The sequence below is a fragment of the Nannobrachium achirus genome (genome assembly GCF_963921795.1).
Source record: "Nannobrachium achirus genome assembly, chromosome: 9".
Taxonomy (NCBI): Eukaryota; Metazoa; Chordata; class Actinopteri; order Myctophiformes; family Myctophidae; genus Nannobrachium; species Nannobrachium achirus.
In genome coordinates this window covers 7,908,348-7,932,612 of record NC_137818.1, presented here as the reverse complement: position 1 = coordinate 7,932,612, position 24,265 = coordinate 7,908,348, and the positions used below count along the sequence as shown (strand labels likewise).

At 42.4% G+C, this 24,265-nt stretch overlaps 1 protein-coding gene across 1 annotated transcript in view; it reads left to right on the top strand.

Moving 5' to 3' along the window:
- LOC308291829 (uncharacterized protein) overlaps positions 1–24,265 on the top strand; it is a gene marked incomplete at both ends in the record, with an annotated part of 40,204 nt that overhangs the window by 14,228 nt on the left and 1,711 nt on the right. The window contains 3 exons of the mRNA XM_080733961.1: positions 9,696–9,841; positions 22,252–22,392; positions 23,043–23,219. Of these exons, the coding sequence (XP_080590087.1) occupies positions 9,696–9,841; positions 22,252–22,392; positions 23,043–23,219 (464 nt within the window). The remainder of the gene's footprint in view (positions 1–9,695; positions 9,842–22,251; positions 22,393–23,042; positions 23,220–24,265) is intronic.

Below are 24,265 nucleotides of genomic sequence, written 5' to 3'. Positions count from 1 at the left end.
AATGGAGACTGAATGTCCCCGTAGCATAGACTACCGGCGCGGTAGAGTCCCGGGTTCAATCCCCGCTTCCTTGCATTACTACACATGTATGAGTGCACGCATGCACACACATACACACACACAAACACACAAACACACACCCGCTTCCTTGCATTACTACACATGTATGAGTGCACGCATGCACACACATACACACACACAAACACACAAACACACACCCGCTTCCTTGCATTACTACACATGTATGAGTGCACGCATGCACACACATACACACACACACACACACACACACACACACACACACACACACACACACACACACACACACACACACACACTTCATTCATTGAGGAACATCACTGTGAGATGATGTGCTGATGCTAACTGTCTCTGTCTGTGTGTAAAGAGGAGAGGAGCTCCATTCTGGTCCAGGAGGAACCACAACCTCCACAACATGAGGAGATGATCTCCATTCTGGTCCAGGAGGAACCACAACCTCCACAGATTATTAAACGGGAACAGGAAGAGGAGGCTAAGGTGTCAACATGGACGTTACTACGTAGGCAGACCAGGTGCAGCACTCTCTCAGGTAAAACAACATTAGCCTCACGTAGGCCCTGGTTGGTTCCTCAGGACTTGCGAGCCGTCAAATATTTGAATAACTGAGCGGGGCCAGACCAAATCTGCCGAGGGCAATTTTCTTTTGCAATGGCAGATTCGACTGCTTTCCAGGCCAAAACACCTAGCACAATGTGGCCACGTTCATGTTATTATGTCAACTGTTTTAAATAAACCATAAATAAACATCAATCATTAAAACAACTACATTATGATGACAGAGTTTGTTTTAGTTGACGAGGAACATTGGCTTTTTTCATTGATTTTGCATGAGGAATAAGGCATTCTAATTACAGCAACTCATTATTTGTGGCTCATTTGAGTGTCTCCGAGCAGACGTGAGATTCAGCGTACCTTAACCTTAACGCTTAACATCGTGGCCAAAATCGAATGACTTTGTTTGTGGAACCGTAATATTTGTGCTTACTTACTTATACAATCTGTGCCTACCCAAGCTTAGTGAATCAGGCCCAAAATACAGTATGACTGTGGGTTCACAGTCACACTTGTTATTTTAAGTGTAGCAACAGTGAAAACTCAGAAATTCTTCAGAAATTCCTCCGACCAGAAGTCAAACACTTACATTATATAATTTGTCACTTTGGCATTCTAGGAAGCATGTATGTACATGTATTCCTAATTTGTTTATACTGTTGGTTTCCACAGAGCACAGGGAGAGGTCTTCAGTATCTAGAGAGATGGCCTCCAAAAGATGTTCAACGTTGTCAGAGGAACAGCCAGAGATGGACAAGGGACGTGGACTGATTGATGCAACGATGCAACCTGTAGTAAAGTTGTACAGGCTAGGTATGTAGTGTTTTATTTACTGGTGACTACTGCTGAGACAGACTTTGAGCCTGGACATTGTTTGTACATCCTTTTCCCCCGGATTTTGACCAAATGTTTACACAACAAACTTTGAGTTGTTTGTGCCAGAAGGTTGGCCACATCTAGGCCTGATGTAGCACTTCAGTTTACTTAGGCCCCGGAAATGTTTTAACACATTTTTCCCTTCGGTTTTGACTGGACAAAGCCAGATGTTTGAGCTATAGTTCCAGGAGCACCACTCAAACTGTCAGTAACTGTCAGTAGCAGTAACAGACTGGTGGGCCCTACAGAGGTGTTTGTCAGGCAATGGACTAGCTAGATGTATTTATGACTCAGTGCTACATGTGCTCCTACTTGTTGAACTTGTTGAACAATCTGTGCAAAGTTAGGCCACAAAGATATTGTCATATCAAATGTAGTCCATATTGTCCAGAACTATTGAAGTGACATAGGCCTACTGGTAAAAATGCTAGTCTCTTGTAGTCTGCTGGCATTAGTTGGTAAACATGGGATTTAAAGAGGAGGTTTTGTACTTTTTCTTTTTTTGTGTGTGTCTATTAAAATTACTCTAATCCACATGTCAAACTCAAGGCCCGGGGGCCAAATCAGGCCCGTGACTGAATTATCTTTGGCCCGTGGGATGATAATTAATCACTATTAGAACTAGCCCTCTGGTATATTGCACATGAAACGTCTGGAATTCGAACCCAGGTCTTCCGCATGAAAGTCCAACATCTTAACCATCAGACCAAAGGACTGGGGGAGATACTAGACTTTTGATGCCATCAGGCTGAGGCAGTGAATCACTCTGCTACACACGCACCACCATAATACTACAATCCCACAATGCACTGCTAGTGCATTGGCACGTATCGAGGGCCCGTGACTGCAAGCCCGCGTTTAAATAAACATTGAACCAGTCCGGCCCTTGACTTGTACCATTTTTTACATTTTGGCCCAATGTGTATTTGAGTTTGACATCCCTGCTCTAATCTAATAGACCCCCAGGAGTGGTTATAATGTGTCTACGGACAAGCTGTGCCAGTTCTGACAGTAAACTGCGACCTGAGGTCGCAATTAAAACAAGCCCAAAAGAAGTGACCATTTTCAGCCATCAGCTATTTTCAAAAATAATCATGAAAACAAGGCCAGAGATTTGTAAACAGATGTGCATACTTTATTTTCCTTTGTTGAGAACTGCAACATGGGCACTTAATTGGATGTGTGTTCACTAGCTTTTCATTAAACAGCAGAACCTCTGCATTTTCCTAGACGCCTTGTACCTCCCTGGGTATAAAGAAGAGGTTTCACCTGAAGGGGAGAGCAGCTCCAGTCTGGTCCAGGAGGAACCAGAGCCTCCACCCATCAAAGAGGAGCTACTTCAAAGACCAGAAGAGGTTGATAGGCCAATGCTGACATTACTAGCAGTGAACAGTGAAGATGATGATGGTGAAAACAGAGACACAGAGCCTGCAGCCAGCACCTCAACTGAACACATGATAACACAAGCTGATCCAGAGGACTGTGGAACATCACAACCAACTAGTGATGACCAGCACCTCTCTTCACACTGTTCTGAATCTGACATCACTGAAGACAGTGATGAGTGGGAGCCCAGTGTAGATCAGTCACCTTTAAACACTCTGAAGACACACAAGACACAACATGTGGAAGGACAGAGATTGTCTTTGCGCAACAAGATGTCCCAGGACCTGAAATCATCCAAAGAAACTCAATCCCTGCAGAGTCACACAGGGAAGAAATGTTTTAGTTGTACAGACTGTGACCAGCTTTTTAATGGTAAGGATAAGCTGAAGATGCGCACGAGGAGTCATACAGGTAAAATGTCATTTACGTGTTCAGTTTGTAGCAAAGGCTTCTGTCAAAAGGGAAATCTAAAACAACACATGAGAACTCATACGGGGGAAAAGCCATTTACTTGCACAGATTGTGGCACAGGCTTTAGTCAAGTGACTCATCTTAAACAACACATGAGGATTCATACAGGGGAAAAACCATTTACTTGTACAGATTGTGACAGAGGCTTTAGTCAAGTGAGTAGTCTTAAACAACACATGAGGACTCATACAGGAGAAAAGCCATTTACTTGTACAGATTGTGACAGAGGCTTTAGTCAAGTGAGTAGTCTTAAACAACACATGAGGACTCATACAGGAGAAAAGCCATTTACTTGTACAGATTGTGACAGAGGCTTTAGTCAAGTGACTCATCTTAATCAACACATGAGGACTCACACAGGGGAAAAGCCATTTACTTGTACAGATTGTGACAGAGGCTTTAGTCAAGTGACTCATCTTAAACAACACATGAGGATTCATACAGGGTAAAGGCCTTTGACCTGTAATGTTTGTGGCCATGGCTGTATTCTGAAGTGCAATTTAAAACAACACATGAAGACTAATTACGCTTAAGCTTAGGAGTCTTATAAGCTTTACAGACAACTGCAATCTAAAAGCACATCTGAGGCCTCATACGGGGGGAAAAAATCCTTTAGCTTCAGTTTGTGTTAAACGCTTTGGTACAAATAGACACAGATTCATTTGCAGAGAAGTTGTTATTTTTTTTTCTCAGTTAACCCTACCAGTGCCAGCCCCTAGATGGCGCCAAAGAATGCCAAGCTTTCTCTCATAGGCGAGCGCATTAGCATCCGGGGACTCACGTTGCAGTGACGCGCGTGCTCACGTTCGTGCACGTCATGGAAAGGTCCCGGATGATAATGCTAACAGAATAGCTATTCCCATGTTGTCATTTTAAAGATCATTTTTCGGCGATTTCGCCGTAAATATACCTCGGCGCGCATCCCTACAAACACAATCCAGAGATATGGCCCTTCAAAGATGTGGTTTTTCATTGGATTCGGCGGCGATTCGCGGCGCCGTTCGCGGCTAACGGCCGGCTTGGCGGCCCCCGGATTTGGAACACTGGATTTTAAATTTAGGCTGAGGCTTCAGAAGGCCTCGGATCATTTTATTCATTTCATTAAAAATCCCGAACATGTTCGGGATAGGCACACTGGACTACGTTCCGGAAGCGGCGTTGAACATTGGGGGTCTCAAAAATGTATTTTAAACCATTTTTAATGGAATATATCGTCGGACCATGTAAAATGGCTAGCTGGCTAGCGTAGGACGAGCCAGGACCACCCACGGCTCTACAAGCAGCTCAGGGTAAGTCAATTAATAAAAAAAAAATTGTTTTGGATTGAACATATCCCGAACATGTTCGGGATAGGCACAGAATGAGTTAATAAATGATATCAGACACATGTATGATCTAGGGCTGGGCCTTTTGAGTTCTAACCAATATCACATTTTACCTCGGTTATTTGCGATTATTGAACAATTATTTAGTAGTATTTAAGTAAAACTAAATATTGAAAGTATCAGATGTAAAAGCTCGCCACATGCCGTGATGCCTTTTTTTGTATGCCACCATTGTACAACTAATTATTAATAATACACTGTTAAGGGGTTAAAGGAACTCTACATTTTTTCAACCTATCTTCATCTAATCAGTCCTCACTATTGCTCATTATAAGATGGCACCATTTCTGTCCACTCACTCGTGTGTCTCAGAGGAGGGCTGTGAACGGTTCAGAAATTGGTATAAATGTTTGGTCTTTGTTTTTTGAAGGGCGCCAGCCAATCCAACAGCTGAACGTGTGTATACAGCCTCAAGTGCTGCAATGGGGCTGTTAAGTATGACATCATTTTGTAGGCAGAGGAGAATTTCTGCCCCCAGTTTCCGTGAATCTTTTTACTATTTTTACTATTTACACATTTTTCTTCTCGTTGTTGTTGAAAGGAAAGTGTTAGAATTATACTTTAGTCGTTATTTTTGTCTCGGATCTGTTGAAATAGCGAGGGACAGAAAATGCTCTCGGGGCAGAGTTCTCCTCTGCCTACAAAATGATGTCACGGCTTAAAAGCCCCATACCGCTTGTTGACCAAATTCAAGTTGCGCTGTTGAGCAGCCTTGATGTGTTTGAAGTGATACTGTGTACTTTGGTATGGTATAGGCTAAGGCACTGCTCACCCGCACTATCTATCATATTTCTTCTTGTATTCGTTAATTTGACTGAATAACGGAATAAAAGGCATTAATGACTTATCACCTTTTCACAATCTGGTCATTTAACAAATACACATTGAACAAAGTATTAAAGGATTAGTTTAAAAAAAAAAAAAAAATCTATCAATTACACACCCTATGAAGTTTTGAATTAATAGAGATTGCCTTTTGTTTGTTTTTGTCGCATTCGTGACCGGCGGAGTCTTCGGTAGGAGTCAATAGGACTCGGTAGGAGTCCTATTGACTGGTTACCCGGTCATCAAATTATTGTCTTAGGAACGTGACAAAAACTAAACAATGTCCATTAATTCAGGGCTTCATGGGATTTGTAATTGGCAAGTTTCAGTTTTCTCTTTTCTTTATTTTTATTCTCCAGTGTGGAACACTTCTGATTTTCACATTTCACAAAATGTTCTCACTTATGTGTCTCTCCTTCTGATCATAATTTGATGCTGCTGTTTATAGGCTCTCTCTCAGTCTCTATAAAAGATCTGGGCACTGAAAGTATTCATCAGAAAAGGAAAAGAAAATGTTGGCACAATAAAGGCTGTTCCCCCTTTTTAAACGTTTAGTGCCCAGTCCAGGTCACCTGTTTTATTTTATTTTGTATTATTATTATTATTTCCTTCATATCATAATAAATGTTTTATCCTGTTTAATCCTGGAGCACATTTTACCACTTTCAATGTAATTACTTTATTGTGTGTCCACTGTCCAGTGATCCCCTGGTTATCTCTTTCTCTCTACCTTCATCAGGTCTGATGAAGACCCGCAAGGGTCGAAATGTTGTTTCTTCATAAATAAAAGTGTTGCTGGAGCTGCTGAACAGTGTGCAGACTTCTCTTCTTCCTATGGTGGGTATTTTGATTCTGCACCTGAAACATCTTTTGGAGATGTGCGCACTTCCCTCTTTGCTCATTATTTAGGTATTCACATTACAATGGTCCATATAGAACATTTACTTTACTGTAAGTAGGCCTTTGTGTCTAATCCTATATTAAAAAGTCCAGCACCCTTCCTAAATACAGGCATAAGATGTGCACACAATCCTCTCTGTGATCTTTAAAGAGGTGGTGCCATAGTTTTGTACTTTTCTGGTTTTCATGTGTCAATTAGGTTGACAGTACTTCACTAGACCAGTGTTGGGAAAATTCACTTTAAAAACGAACTAGTTCAAGTTCAAGTTCAGAACTTCTAAAATGAACTAGTTCATTTCATAGTTCATAATTCTATATTTTGAACTAAGTTCATGGTTCCCCAAAATGAACTAACTTAGTTCTTTTTCGTTCTTTTTTTAACCATAATTTGTTTTATACTTTGGCTATTCAAAAAAAAGAAAGAAAAAAAGAAGAAAAAAACAATATAGGTTTATATATATATTATATAAATGTTTAGACGTTGCTGCATGCTATTATTTGTCAGAATTATTGACACAGCCCATATAGAACCACACACAGCAATAATTTCATCCAATTTAACATTGAGGTGCCCACAATATTTATGTGCCCACTGGTCCCAGTCTTCCTGCACCCTTATTGTGAAGGGCTGAATGTAATAACCATGTTATTGTCTCATTGTGTGAAATATCATAATATTCAAAACAAATATTTGACTCCAATTGATTCCCCACACAGTATTGACTTGATATAGCAATAAAAATATATAGGTCTATATATTACACAGCAGTTGTGGGAAAACCAAGACATTGTTCAAAAAACACAATTCCGATTGTGGTCATTTTGGAAATAGGGCAAAAAATATATTTTTCTTCAATCCACTGTCTTGACACTCGAACCAAAATTGTTCTATAGACCATAATCTACAAATTGGAAGTGAAAAATAAACTTTACCACACATTTGAAATGAAAACAAAAAATTACAAGGAACCCCACTAGAAGGCATACTTTTCTAAACCTCGCGCACAGCATGTTTCCGCGTTGGTTAAAATAGCTGATCTACAAGCTCACGTTGTCTCATGGATGCGACGCGTTGTGAGCTTGCAGATCAGCTATTTTCGCCGTGCAACACATAGGACAAAGTATAGTAGTCAGGCTTGCGAGACACGTAACGAGGAGGAGATTAACAGTGCAGCTGCAGAGTGCAGACAGCACCGCATCAATGTTCACGAGGAGCTGCGTGCAGTGTGTGCTATTGGAGCATGTGAATGAAAAGAGAGACGAGAGGACAGACCATCTATATATCTATGGGACAGACGACCGCGGAGGCGCGGACCGCCGCATGAACGGCCGACGAACGCCGACGAACTCCGTTCACGGGCATCAGAATGACCGCGTTCGACAATATCGTTCATCAAGCGAAAACAATTACGTTCAGTTCACGTTCGCCCAAAATATGAACGTGTTCATGAACGATCGTTCTTTGAACTCGTTCGGGTACAACACTGCACTAGACCCCCTGGTGTGGTTGTTATGAGCAATTGTGTATTCCCTTTGTTTTTGGGGTTTCTTCTTGGAGGCTGACAGCTTGTGGGTCAAAAGTGCCAATCCAAAAACAGTGAGCCTAAATGTCATCATATACTCAGCCCCTCCCCTTTTAACACACACCCAACACTGTGGGTGTGGCTAACATCAGCTGGGTTACCACCCACCTGACAAGCAGGAATACTTAATTAACTGGTGGGTGTGGCCACATAAAAAAACAATATTTTTTAACTCTTTCAGGGTAACTTTATTATCAAGCTCTTGTTAACACTTTTTAATATATCACAATGACACGTGTTGTGAGCTTGTAGATCGGTTATTTTTGTGACAGTTTGCTGTAACAAAGTAGTGTGTGTGTGTGTGTGTGTGTGTGTGTGTGTGTGTGTGTGTGTGTGTGTGTGTGTGTGTGTGTGTGTGTGTGTGTGTGTGTGTGTGTGTGCGCGTGCGTGCGTGCGTGCGTGTGTGTGTGTGTACTTGTAATAATTCACTGTAATCATGTACAGTGAAAGTACATTGAAAACCCTTCCAAAATATTGAAAGCTCTTATAATCTTTTAAATATTCAATATGGTCAGTGCATTTGTGTGTCCATGCGGAATCAATGGGACTACATTTATTATCAAGTTATTGTCTTAGTTAGGAATGTGACAAAAACATAAATATTACAGAACTCAAGTCTCCATGGGGTGAGTAATCGATAGGAAAAAAATACATTTTGGGGTGAACTACTCCTTTAACTCAACCGATCAATGAAATGCCATAATAATAATACTTAAGAAGTAGTGATAATAGCCTATATACATACAAGCTTGCAATGTGGCACGTTGTGTCCTTGTATATCTGCTATTTTCACTAGTTTGGGTCCCGGGGCCGTTTGGGACCAACTGGTCTAAGCTGTCCGCTCTCTATTTATAAATATAACTCTATGGTCTAATCCAGTGGTTCTCAACCTGTGGGTCGGGACCCCCAGGGGGGTCGCCAAATTATTTTGGGGGGTCCCCAGATGATTAGCTTAATGACGTGCAACATAGTTTTCTCACTCAACAGTAAACAAACCAACATAAAGTTTAAGTGTATAGAGGGTATCTACACATTTCTAAAGTGACAATTTAAGGAATTTTTAATACCTCTCAAATGACAAATTAAACATTGGCCAAATTGTCAAATATTAGAGGCAGAAATTGTGAAAATACCAGATCTACATGCTCACAACGCCTTGCAAATTATGCAAAATGTAATGCATCAACTCTGCTCGTCAGGGTGGAGGGGTCTCCACAGTTAAAATATGATTATTTTGGGGGTCATGGCCTGAAAAGGTTGAGAACCACTGGTATAATCTAGTAACAGTTACGCCCCTTTTCCACCAGGTGGCGGCATAGCCTGCATCCTTTGCTCCGTACGTACGCTTGAACCTGGCTTGAAACACGTTGACCCGGAAGTAAATGCGTGTTGTTGTTTTTTTTCAGTAGCAGTTGTGCGTGCAGCGTTGAGCGTAACGGTGGAAGTGTTGATCTTTATACGATCTTTACTCTTTATATAAGTATACTACATTATCAACACTTCAACAGCGGTGACCTTGGCCAAAAATGTCTCATAAAGGAGGTGAAATGAGTCAAATGGAGTCTGTACGGCTGAAGATAAATGAACACATGATGTCGGTGGGAGAGGAGATTTTGTGTGTTTTGGAGAAACAGCAGCGTGGCGTTGATGTTTGTAGTGTGAAGCTTAATGTCAGACTATTTGTGTTGGAGCGCCTCACTGCAGCAGCAGAGTTCATGTGCAACCTTTTCCAGAGAGAGGTGGAGACACAAAACAAACTGCTGGACATTGATTTTGATATGGACATCCATCCTTACACCGCAGGTTGGTAAAAACGCTCAACACCTACTATACAGGACTATTGATTTGCATACAGGCTCTGTCTATGTGGGGCGACTTTTGTTTTAATCACAAGAGTCGTAGCTTTAAAATGGTATATAAAATGTTAGCCGCAAATTGCAACACTAGATTTTTGGAGCGGTGAAAGCGCTCCCAATAGACAGGTATGTCCGTGGGCACCTGTTTCGAATGATATCAACGCACTTAATGCGAAATATTCACGTGCTTTCAGATTCTTCAATGCAGAGGTATCCATAGATACAGCATACTAGTATCTCACCAATGCAGAGAAGTATCTCACCAAGGCAGAGATATTAGTAGTAAAATGACGACATCTAGTGGTCAACCTCAGAGGAGCGCAAAAATAAAACCTGAGGAGAATTCCAGCCTCGAACCAGAAGCCAGCTATTCTCTGTTCCCCCGTGCAACGCTCCACGCCACAGACCCCGACGGAGCGGCGCGGTATTGGGCGGCGATGACCCCCGTGAGTCGCCACCGAGGCGAGCGCTAGCGAGCCGAGTTGCCGCGACGAGCGGTGGGAACGCCGCACAATCCCACTCAGCCGCGTTACCGAGTTATGTGCCGTTATGGACAGAATAGTAAATATTCAGTCCCTCACTATCAACGTCTACCCCACTGCACGTCTACCCCACTATCCACGTCATAGATAAATGCACAAAAAAGGAGTCACATCATCCGTTCATTAGCTCAGTCAGTAGAGCACGGATGCAATAAACCCACGGTTTGGGTTCGATTCCCCTGAGGGGAATAATATTCAAGGCGAGAGATATCGGCGCATGCGTACTTCAAAGTAGATACTCCTCCGTGGATACACTGTGGATACTATCTGCGTTCAAACGTCTGAAAAAGGGTGATAAAGTCCGGTTGAATGCGAAGATACCAGTCGAAGCGGGTGCCGTGGGTATGTATGTATGTATGTATGTGGCTGGCTGGCTGGCCGTGTCTGTAGCCTGGCAATACCTTGAGTGGCCACACACAACACACAAGTTAAAGGAGGGGCGCTGTTCTGCAGCACACGCACACACACACACACACACACACACACACACACACACGGTATAGCTGCTCAGATTCACCGCTCCACTTCGAACCGAGGTTTGATTTTTTTTAATCCGATCTAGGGTTGCAATACCTCCCATAGGCAGCCAATGCATCAAAACAGTTTTTTGCTATCTGATTTTATTAAATGATGTCAAACTCACCAATATTGGGCCTGTATGGAAAGCTTGGAGTATCCTCTTTCTATCTGCAAAGTGTTTGTTTCATAAAAATCCACCGTAGAGACATGTTATGAGCTACTTTCTTTCAAGAAATTCAGTTCAGGTAATTATTTTTTCAAAGTGCTGGAGTTTGGAAGCGCTCGTGGGAAGTCACTCAGCGGTCCTGTGTACCAGCTGGTAAATGTCACATAGCTTAATACATGAGGCAGCGGGACATTGCGTTATTGAAGACAATCGCTTCCGAAGTTCAACACTTAGAAAAAAAAACATGTCTGCTCGGATTTGAAAAGGTTCGCCGAGTTGCCGCGACGAGCGGTGGGAACGCCGCACAATCCCACTCAGCCGCGTTACCGAGTTATGTGCCGTTATGGACAGAATAGTAAATATTCAGTCCCTCACTATCAAAGTCTACCCCACTGCACGTCTACCCCACTATCCACGTCATAGATAAATGCACAAAAAAGGAGTCACATCATCCGTTCATTAGCTCAGTCAGTAGAGCACGGATGCAATAAACCCACGGTTTGGGTTCGATTCCCCTGAGGGGAATAATATTCAAGGCGAGAGATATCGGCGCATGCGTACTTCAAAGTAGATACTCCTCCGTGGATACACTGTGGATACTATCTGCGTTCAAACGTCTGAAAAAGGGTGATAAAGTCCGGTTGAATGCGAAGATACCAGTCGAAGCGGGTGCCGTGGGTATGTATGTATGTATGTATGTATGTGGCTGGCTGGCTGGCCGTGTCTGTAGCCTGGCAATACCTTGAGTGGCCACACACAACACACAAGTTAAAGGAGGGGCGCTGTTCTGCAGCACACGCACACACACACACACACACACACACACGGTATAGCTGCTCAGATTCACCGCTCCACTTCGAACCGAGGTTTGATTTTTTTTAATCCGATCTAGGGTTGCAATACCTCCCATAGGCAGCCAATGCATCAAAACAGTTTTTTGCTATCTGATTTTATTAAATGATGTCAAACTCACCAATATTGGGCCTGTATGGAAAGCTTGGAGTATCCTCTTTCTATCTGCAAAGTGTTTGTTTCATAAAAATCCACCGTAGAGACATGTTATGAGCTACTTTCTTTCAAGAAATTCAGTTCAGGTAATTATTTTTTCAAAGTGCTGGAGTTTGGAAGCGCTCGTGGGAAGTCACTCAGCGGTCCTGTGTACCAGCTGGTAAATGTCACATAGCTTAATACATGAGGCAGCGGGACATTGCGTTATTGAAGACAATCGCTTCCGAAGTTCAACACTTAGAAAAAAAAACATGTCTGCTCGGATTTGAAAAGGTTCGCCGAGTTGCCGCGACGAGCGGTGGGAACGCCGCACAATCCCACTCAGCCGCGTTACCGAGTTATGTGCCGTTATGGACAGAATAGTAAATATTCAGTCCCTCACTATCAAAGTCTACCCCACTGCACGTCTACCCCACTATCCACGTCATAGATAAATGCACAAAAAAGGAGTCACATCATCCGTTCATTAGCTCAGTCAGTAGAGCACGGATGCAATAAACCCACGGTTTGGGTTCGATTCCCCTGAGGGGAATAATATTCAAGGCGAGAGATATCGGCGCATGCGTACTTCAAAGTAGATACTCCTCCGTGGATACACTGTGGATACTATCTGCGTTCAAACGTCTGAAAAAGGGTGATAAAGTCCGGTTGAATGCGAAGATACCAGTCGAAGCGGGTGCCGTGGGTATGTATGTATGTATGTATGTGGCTGGCTGGCTGGCCGTGTCTGTAGCCTGGCAATACCTTGAGTGGCCACACACAACACACAAGTTAAAGGAGGGGCGCTGTTCTGCAGCACACGCACACACACACACACACACACACACACGGTATAGCTGCTCAGATTCACCGCTCCACTTCGAACCGAGGTTTGATTTTTTTTAATCCGATCTAGGGTTGCAATACCTCCCATAGGCAGCCAATGCATCAAAACAGTTTTTTGCTATCTGATTTTATTAAATGATGTCAAACTCACCAATATTGGGCCTGTATGGAAAGCTTGGAGTATCCTCTTTCTATCTGCAAAGTGTTTGTTTCATAAAAATCCACCGTAGAGACATGTTATGAGCTACTTTCTTTCAAGAAATTCAGTTCAGGTAATTATTTTTTCAAAGTGCTGGAGTTTGGAAGCGCTCGTGGGAAGTCACTCAGCGGTCCTGTGTACCAGCTGGTAAATGTCACATAGCTTAATACATGAGGCAGCGGGACATTGCGTTATTGAAGACAATCGCTTCCGAAGTTCAACACTTAGAAAAAAAAACATGTCTGCTCGGATTTATTGACAGATATAACTAATAACATGTCTACGCTGGGTTTTTATGAAACAAACACTTTGCAGATAGAAAGAGGATACGTCAAGCTTTCCATACAGGCCCAATATTGGTGAATTTGACGACGTTGTTTAATACAATCAGATAGCAAAAAACTGTTTTGATACATTGGCTGCCTATGGGAGGTATTGCAACCCTAGATTCATCCGATTAAAAAAAAAGAAATCTAGTGTTGCAATTTGCGGCTAATAAAAAATGTTGGTCAACATACGGTCCAAAGCCCCAAGGGTGGGCCTTCGACTGTTAACAGGTTTTAATATGTGCGCAGTGGCGATACTTAACTTCTAATTAGCGTTCATACTCGCACATTTGTTAAATGAGCACTCAGATTAGTTTGAATGAACTTTTGAACCTCCGAACGTTCTGTTACAGCCCTAGTGATGGGACGTTCAAAATTATTCCAGTGGCGTCGATGGCATCAATGGCCAGAAATCTGTCATTTCATGCATTTTGTACTTTTAGTAGAAACCGTAGCGTTAGAAGTGATTTGTGAGATTATCCCTGAACAAATGCATGAAGGCTCGCATAGTCACTAGGGATGTTCCTAGCGACTAATTTCACTGACGTGTACACGACAATTTTGAAAACGAATATTCGACTATTCGAAAATAAATTGTTATTTTTTTTTATTGTAATTTCACACAGAAAATAGCCAAAACTGAGCACTTCGATCTATTAGGGCAAAGTATCAAGAGTATATAAAAGCCTTTTAAAATGTTATATAATATTGAAATCTTGCTCAAATGAATTCATTGCGTGAATCTAGGTCAGATCAATAATTAGCGCATCAGTCTCAGCTTGGTCGCTACAACAGCTGATGTCTGTCTGACTGGGGTCGCTATACTAACTGAGCAACAGCTCTGTTCTCTTCAAAGTTACATAATGGTATTCCATTCTCAGCCAATGTATGATTAAGCATTCTCCTTGGCTTGTTCTCACCCCAAAATATGGATTAATTCATGGACCGGATCACAGATGCAGCGTGCAGGCTATCCTACTCGAGGTAACGAGTGATTCACATCCAGTATCTTTAAAGGACCTACACCATGAATTTTCACTTTTTCTATTTTAAAACCTTTTTTTGGGGTCCCACTGGCACCTTCTATCCTCACAAAGTCCTATTTCTGTACATTGTGTCTTTCTCTGGTTTTGGGAAGACAGAGATGAAAAGCTTTCCACGGGTTCTCAGAACAGTGCTGTTCTGAGAGTTGATCCGTGTGACGTCACACGGATTCCCGTTTTTTTTTTTCAGTCAAAAACAAATTTTTTTCAAAAGATTTTTTTTTTTCAAAACTTTTTTTTTTTTTCAAAACTTTTTTTTTCAAAAAACTTTTTTTTTTTCAAAAAACTTTTTTTTTTTCAAAAAACTTTTTTTTTTCAAAAACCTTTTTTTTTTTCAAAAACCTTTTTTTCAAAAAACTTTTTTTTTCAAAACTTTTTTCAAAAAACTTTTTTTTTTTTCAAAAAACTTTTTTTTTTTCAAAAAACTTTTTTTTTCTGGAAAAACCCCACTAGATGCGCCCCTGAGCAAACAGAGGCCGTTTTGGTATTGCAGCTGGAGAGCCTCATTATAGTAGAGCTAGAACAAACAAAAAGAATGGTCAGAGTGTTTGTTGAGGGTTAAAACCTGTCTAAGACTCAATTTTGAGCATATATTTATACAAAAAATATAGTTTTAAAAGCATGGTGTAGGCCCTTTAAGATACACGTCGCTTAATTGCCATTAATTTACTCACGCAGCGGACAGCCTGCTTGGTGTGTGGCTGCGTGCAGTGCCATGCACACTCACTGCAGGTCAGCGCGACCACTGACCACAACCGTTTAGTCGGATAACCGAATACACGCGCACATCCCTAATAGTCACATGTATGCATGTATGAGTAGGCCTACACACACAAACACACCAGAGCCCACAAGCGTTCCCAACACAATTGCCTGCTGTAACGTGAGCCTCGGCTCGATGGATAGCTGTTACATAAGACGCCATCTAAGGCATTGTATTTTTTAATAAGACAGCAATATTAAATCCAGTGGGTAAATCGCGTTGGTATAATATTGATTAATCACCTCATTCGAGAGGGAGGTGACGTGGCGTGTGTTTTTCATTCAGCCAGTTCAGTCTCACTTGCATTTCAAATTGTATCCTTTGACTGGCCGGTGGTGATATATAACTTAACTGACACAAGGTAGGCTATTTATTATAGACATAGTCTACTTGTGTGGATGATTTTTGACTTGAGTAAAATCGCGATAAAGGGAATTCTCCATCTGTTCTCCTCTCCTCGGTGCCGGACGGGTTGCACTCTGTACTGTCTGCGTCACTGCGTTGGAAACATGTGGCGCGCGGGAGCGTGCCGCTGTTACTACGTTCATCTTTTTGACACCCGACTCTAACCCTCACCATAAGCTTAACCTCCGTGGAGTGAGTCCACGGAGGTTAACCCTAACCCTAACCCTAACCCTTGGATATCACTGTAACAATAGACTAGCCAGTCACATAGCTACTGTAGATGTGTGACCATTAAAGGGCCACTTCACCTCTGGGACTAGCCTGACACTTCAGTCCGCACATCACCCCCCCCCCTGCTGGTGGGTGGTTTGTAGTGTGGACTGAAGCTGCACACATTTTAATCTATTTCGAAGGCGCCCGAAGAGCGGGCGCATTGAATGGGCCAATCAGGGTTGTATGCTTGGGGCACGTGTGTGGCTGCTCCGGTCCCAGCCCCCTCCAAACAGAGCTCTTGAGCTCACGTAAGACTCACTCGTGGACTCTGATTGGTGTCCTCTGCCCACGTGAGAGTCTAGTGGACTCTGATTGGTCCGTGAAAACTGTCATGGCGGAGTCAGACTTGACTCGTATTATTTTAATAAACTATGAAATAGTGCCGTTTCTTCACGTTTTAATACCATTTTGCACTAACGTAAACATGCAGACATATAATATGTTATGAGAAATAACGTATTTTTGCAATGTCACGCCACGTCGCCGTCGAGCGTGTGTGTGTGTGTATGTGTGTGTGTGTGTGTGTGTGACGTCAATAGGCTTTAGCCCCCCCCCGCCGAAATGGATTGTCTGCCCGGAATGTCAGACTCTCTCCCCCCACGTAGTGTGGTGTTGAGATGTCGGACGCTAGCAGTCAGGCAACTCTGGGACAACCCTATCTTATTTTATTGTTGTTTGGGACACGATCAACACAATCCTGAGTTATTTTTGCATTTTGCATCATATGATGCAAAACGCATCACTGGATGATGCAAAATGCATCACTAGTACATGCTGAATACTAAAATATCTCAAAACACAGATTGAACACAAAAAATAACTTGTGTTGATCGTGTCCCAAACAACAATAAAATAAGATAGGGTTGTCCCAGAGGTGAAGTGGCCCTTTAATTATCTTTATCATCAGCATACTAAATGAGATAAATATGAAGACACATGCTTCATTTGTAGACAAAGTCCATTTCCCTCTGGATGAAGTTGTCTTTATGACTCTGTTGTAAATGTGCTCATACCTGTTAGGTTATTCCAGACATATTCCTCCCTTTCAAAAGATACATTTATGTTTCATCATACTATGGTGTTGCCCACCGGGAAAAGAAGAGATTCAAATTCTCACAAATATATCTGACACTGTGACAAGGAAATTCTGTGTAAAAAAAAAATACATATATATATATATATATATATATATATATTATATATATATATTATATATATATATTGTTGTATTCCCTCCCCCACATCAGAACAAAGTTAGACCATGAATGTGTATCTTGGGGGATTTTGTCGGCGAGCACCAGAAAATGGTTTGCGAGAGCATAATCGGAGCAAATATATTGCACTGTTTACTAGCCCTTGAGTCTTAATCGACTAAGTGTGGCAACTTTCACTCGGTAGAACCTTGAGAAGGTGCCTAGTGAGGTCCACGAGGCGGCGGCACATATCTCCTCAAGGGGTACCCCCCTCAGGGCAGCCCAGGAGGTAGAGACGCTCCTGGTTTAGTGACAGTGCACACCGGGTGGTTTATGCCGGTTCCTTACCTGATAGGCGTGGGTGATAGTATTGACTACCCATTGCGACAGGCGCTGTTTAGAAAGGGCACGGCCCTTATTAGCGCCGCCGTGGCAGAGGAACACTGCAGGAGGTCCATGGAAACCTGCAGCAGTTGTGTGGACTTGGTCCCGCCCTGGTGGTAAACGGTCGAGGTATTGTCTAACCGAATGTTTGTCCCTGAGGTACGGCATCAGGGCCAAGTGCACCGCTTTCAACTCCAGCACGTTGATGTGGTTTGTGCGGTCGGCCTCGGAACCATTGTCCACGAGTCGTCCTGCACGGCCACACTCCACCCCAGCCCAACGGGCAGGCGTCGGTGGTAACAACCTCCCTGCGGGACGGGATGGACCCCATAGGGACACCACTCGAGATGTAGGCCCTGTCTCTCCATGAAACCAGGACGAGGAGGCCCTAGTCAAAAAATCCTTTAGGATTCCGATAGAAAAATCCTATAGAAAATCCTTTAGGATTCCGATAGAAAAATCCTTTAGAAAATCCTATAGGATATCTTCTTATAGTATTATAAAATCCTTTAGAAAATCCCATTAAGAATCCTATAAGAATCCTTTACAGTTTTGGAACAGATCCTATTGGATATTTTCTTATAGGATAATAATCCTTTAGAAAATCCCATTAAGAATCCTTTACAGTTTTGGAACATATCCTATTGGATATTTTCTTATAGGATAGGTGCCTTGCCTGGCTGCCACCTACCAACATGGGGTGGTGTTGTGCTGACTGATTTATCAGGCTATCAGTGTTAAGACATACAGTATTAGATTTGACATTATCATTGACATCTTGAGTGAGATTCGAACTTACGACCTCCCGTGCTTTAATCCTGCCCTGATCCTCTGCGCCACAGCTCCTGTTAGTAAGGATTGGTTTTTGGTCCTATTTGACATTTTATAGGATCCAATAGGATTTCCCCTACACAAATCCTATTGGATTTTTTCTTATAGGATTATTATCCTATAAGAAAATATCCAATAGGATCTGTTCCAAAACTGTAAAGGATTCTTATAGGATTCTTAATGGGATTTTCTAAAGGATTTTTCTATCCTATTGGATTTTTTTCTTATAGGATTATTAATATCCAATAGGATCTGTTCCAAAACTGTAAAGGATTCTTATAGGATTCTTAATGGGATTTTCTAAAGGATTTTTCTATCAGAAATCCTACAGTTCCAATAAAATCCTATTGGAACTTTGAAAAATCCTATTGAAAAAAAGGTTTTTGAAAAAACCTTTTTTTCAGTCAAAAACAAATTTTTTTCAAAAGATTTTTTTTTTCAAAACTTTTTTTTTTTTTCAAAACTTTTTTTTTCAAAAAACTTTTTTTTTTTCAAAAAACTTTTTTTTTTCAAAAACCTTTTTTTCAAAAACCTTTTTTTTTTCAAAAACCTTTTTTTCAAAAAACTTTTTTTTTCAAAACTTTTTTCAAAAAACTTTTTTTTTTTTCAAAAAACTTTTTTTTTTTCAAAAAACTTTTTTTTTCTGGAAAAACCCCACTAGATGCGCCCCTGAGCAAACAGAGGCCATTTTGGTATTGCAGCTGGAGAGCCTCATTATAGTAGAGCTAGAACAAACAAAAAGAATGGTCAGAGTGTTTGTTGAGGGTTAAAACCTGTCTAAGACTCAATTTTGAGCATATATTTATACAAAAAATATAGTTTTAAAAGCATGGTGTAGGCCCTTTAAGATATTACACGTCGCTTAATTGCCATTAATTTACTCACGCAGCGGACAGCCTGCTTGGTGTGTGGCTGCGTGCAGTGCCATGCACACTCACTGCAGGTCAGCGCGACCACTGACCACAACCGTTTAGTCGGATAACCGAATACACGCGCACATCCCTAATAGTCACATGTATGCATGTATGAGTAGGCCTACACACACAAACACACCAGAGCCCACAAGCGTTCCCAACACAATTGCCTGCTGTAACGTGAGCCTCGGCTCGATGGATAGCTGTTACATAAGACGCCATCTAAGGCATTGTATTTTTTAATAAGACAGCAATATTAAATCCAGTGGGTAAATCGCGTTGGTATAATATTGATTAATCACCTCATTCGAGAGGGAGGTGACGTGGCGTGTGTTTTTCATTCAGCCAGTTCAGTCTCACTTGCATTTCAAATTGTATCCTTTGACTGGCCGGTGGTGATATATAACTTAACTGACACAAGGTAGGCTATTTATTATAGACATAGTCTACTTGTGTGGATGATTTTTGACTTGAGTAAAATCGCGATAAAGGGAATTCTCCATCTGTTCTCCTCTCCTCGGTGCCGGACCGGTTGCACTCTGTACTGTCTGCGTCACTGCGTTGGAAACATGTGGCGCGCGGGAGCGTGCCGCTGTTACTACGTTCATCTTTTTGACACCCGACTCTAACCCTCACCATAAGCTTAACCTCCGTGGAGTGAGTCCACGGAGGTTAACCCTAACCCTAACCCTAACCCTTGGATATCACTGTAACAATAGACTAGCCAGTCACATAGCTACTGTAGATGTGTGACCATTAAAGGGCCACTTCACCTCTGGGACAACCCTATCTTATTTTATTGTTGTTTGGGACACGATCAACACAATCCTGAGTTATTTTTGCATTTTGCATCATATGATGCAAAACGCATCACTGGATGATGCAAAATGCATCACTAGTACATGCTGAATACTAAAATATCTCAAAACACAGATTGAACACAAAAAATAACTTGTGTTGATCGTGTCCCAAACAACAATAAAATAAGATAGGGTTGTCCCAGAGGTGAAGTGGCCCTTTAATTATCTTTATCATCAGCATACTAAATGAGATAAATATGAAGACACATGCTTCATTTGTAGACAAAGTCCATTTCCCTCTGGATGAAGTTGTCTTTATGACTCTGTTGTAAATGTGCTCATACCTGTTAGGTTATTCCAGACATATTCCTCCCTTTCAAAAGATACATTTATGTTTCATCATACTATGGTGTTGCCCACCGGGAAAAGAAGAGATTCAAATTCTCACAAATATATCTGACACTGTGACAAGGAAATTCTGTGTAAAAAAAAAATACATATATATATATATATATATATATTATATATATATATTATATATATATATTGTTGTATTCCCTCCCCCACATCAGAACAAAGTTAGACCATGAATGTGTATGTTGGGGGATTTTGTCGGCGAGCACCAGAAAATGGTTTGCGAGAGCATAATCGGAGCAAATATATTGCACTGTTTACTAGCCCTTGAGTCTTAATCGACTAAGTGTGGCAACTTTCACTCGGTAGAACCTTGAGAAGGTGCCTAGTGAGGTCCACGAGGCGGCGGCACATATCTCCTCAAGGGGTACCCCCCTCAGGGCAGCCCAGGAGGTAGAGACGCTCCTGGTTTAGTGACAGTGCACACCGGGTGGTTTATGCCGGTTCCTTACCTGATAGGCGTGGGTGATAGTATTGACTACCCATTGCGACAGGCGCTGTTTAGAAAGGGCACGGCCCTTATTAGCGCCGCCGTGGCAGAGGAACACTGCAGGAGGTCCATGGAAACCTGCAGCAGTTGTGTGGACTTGGTCCCGCCCTGGTGGTAAACGGTCGAGGTATTGTCTAACCGAATGTTTGTCCCTGAGGTACGGCATCAGGGCCAAGTGCACCGCTTTCAACTCCAGCACGTTGATGTGGTTTGTGCGGTCGGCCTCGGAACCATTGTCCACGAGTCGTCCTGCCCGGCCACACTCCACCCCAGCCCAACGGGCAGGCGTCGGTGGTAACAACCTCCCTGCGGGACGGGATGGACCCCATAGGGACACCACTCGAGATGTAGGCCCTGTCTCTCCATGAAACCAGGACGAGGAGGAACACATTCTTCTCTGTCTGTGTCGCGCCGCATCTAGATGGAAGCTGTTCAGCCACCTCTGCAGGAGGCACAGCGAGAGCAGGCCTAGCGGCACAACAGCCGCAACAGAAGTTAGCATGCCCAGTTAGCATGCGGGAGACCGCAAAGTGTTTTCCTGGACTTCTCACTGAGCTTAGACTGGGAGAGCCAGACCTGGTGTCTGGCCTGGACAAGGATGGACATCATCCTCCCAAGTTCCCGTGTCATTAGTCCAAACGCCTCCAGAGACGCATCACAGTAGGTGATGGAGTCTGTGGCTGTGTCAGTGGCTGCGCTTGCATTACCTTCCTGCAGCGATGTGGAGAGGGCAAACAGGAGGTGTGAGTGGGAGTTGCCGATCCTGCAGGCACATGCTCCCGCATTGCCAGCAGGATGAGTAGGAGGTCAGTCAGTCTACACTGTGGGCGAGGACATCTTGTGTCCCGGCGCACCACCTCATCAGGGGAAACAATAAGGGCCACAATGTCGGGTTCAATCCCTGGCATGCAGTCCAAACCGAGACTCGAGCAGACAGGAGCAGGCCTTGGAATCTCTCCAGCAGGCCTGCAGCTCCCTCACATAATCCTCCACATGCGGGACAGCGAATGCTGTGGAGGTTGGCCTCCGCTTAAAGAAGCGATTTGGTCAGAAGGGATGAAATAGAACTCCTGTTACTGAACAAATATCTATAGCAATGAGTGCTATTTGAACATTTGAGCTATTTTACACTTATTTTAACAAAAGAAACTCACTTACCCTGCTTTAAAGAAACTGAATTTGTGTCAAATCAAAGTCCTTATTGTTTTAATCCTTAAACATTAAGGTTTTTAAGGTGTTTCAATTATATTCCTTCATCACAGACCAGTGTGTGGAGTCCAGTCTGCATGTGAAGATGAGTTCTCCAGCCAGGACTGTTTCTATTAAACAGGAACCTGAAGACCACCTTAATCAGCAACCTGAAGACCACCTTAAACAGGAACCTGAAGACCACATAGATCTCAGTAAGTTTCAATCTCTTTACAATTTACTATTTAAGCATCTGTCTAAATAACATGCTGTATAAATTACATTTTAAGCTTTAGTCACAATGAACAACATCACAAGTACATTAGTCACATATGAGATGCAGCACGGCACAGGTACAGTTAGACATCCTGCCCAACAGGAGCATCCCAAATAAGTCCTTTTACGGAAGTCATTGGCACTCAATTTACAGACAGCAAAAATAACATTTGTTGCATTTACAAAAAAGAAAACAGTATATGTTCCTCTAGATGTTTTTATTCTTTTCCTTGTGGGGTGCTCACCAGAGTTGAAAGTGAGCTGGTACTATGGGTGAAAAGATCATCGATGGATGGACCCCTGGATCTATCAGAATGTACCATGAACTATGGTTCAGTCAAAAAATGTTTTAATCCGTTTCCTCAATGTTTCGATCAGTCACGTCTTCATCAGGAAATTGAGAGAGCAATAAAAACAGTGCTGTTTTTTAAACCAATGTGCATACTTTATTTTCCTTTGTTGAGAACTACAATCTGGGCACTGAAGTGGATGTGTGTCCACTAGCTTTTCATTAAACAGAGGAAACACTGCATGAACAAAATGTAAAGTTCAAACCTTTACCGGTCTCTCACTGTATCTTTTTTCCTAGACCTCCTGCACCTCCCTGTGTGTAAAGAAGAGGTTTCCCCTGAAGAGGAGAGGAGATCCAGTCTGGTCCAGGAGGAACCAGAGCCTCCACACATCAAAGTGGAGCAGGAAGAGCTACTTCAAAGACCAGAAGAGATTGATGGGCCAATCCTGACATTACTATCAGTGAAAAGTGAAGGTGATGATGGTGAAAACAGAGACACAGAGCCTGTAGCCAGCACCTCAACTGAACACATGAAAACACAAGCTGATGTAGAGAACTGTGGAACATCACAACCAACTAGTGATGACCAGCTCCTGTCTCCTCCCTCCAGCTCCTTTTCTGCACCTGACATCACTGAAGACAGTGGTGATGATGATGATGATTGGGAGGCCAACGCATACAAAACACAACACGTGGAAGGATATAGCTCGTATACGAGCAACAATCTGTCACAGGACCTGAAATCATCGACAGAAACTGTGAAGAAAAACTATAGTAGTGGAGTCTGTGACAAGCTGTTTGATGATAAGGATAATGCGAGGACGCACAGGAAGACGCATACAGCGAAAAGATTGACTTGTACAGTTTGTGACAGAGGCTTTAGTCAAGTGGGTAATCTAAAAGAACACATGAGAACTCACACAGGGGAAAAGCCATTTACTTGTACAGTTTGCAACAAAAGCTTTCGTTTGAAAAATATTCTAAAAGCACACTTGGTGAGTAAAAAACACATGATCAGTTACAACTTACTGAAAACCATTAACTAGTTACCGTTACTAGTTACTTCATTTTAAAAAAGTAACCTTTTAGTAACGTTTTAGTTGGGCTCCCATTAATGACCCTATAGCCTTCATTTTCATCACTTGACATGCATTGCACTGAACTCTGCTAAGCAATGTGGACTATACCAGTGGTTCCCAAACATATTAGCTTGTGACGACCCAAGTTAAAGTTATACCATGTAACTTTTTTTATAAAACAAATCTTAAAATGGTCCTAGCTGTTAAATCGCTAAAGTTTTAGAACCCCCACTCCGTTATTTTCAGCTTCTAAAGCCTTCTCTTTATATGTTTTCTATGATCCCTGCCCGGGACCGGTTTTCGCGGGAAAAATTGCGTCATCACACTACCGGCCAATCACAGCGAGGGTTATACACTGCCGGCCAATCACAGCGCAGAACATACACTGCCGGGCTCTCTGGTGGGTTTAGGAAACACGCCTTCAGGAAGTACACTGCAGTG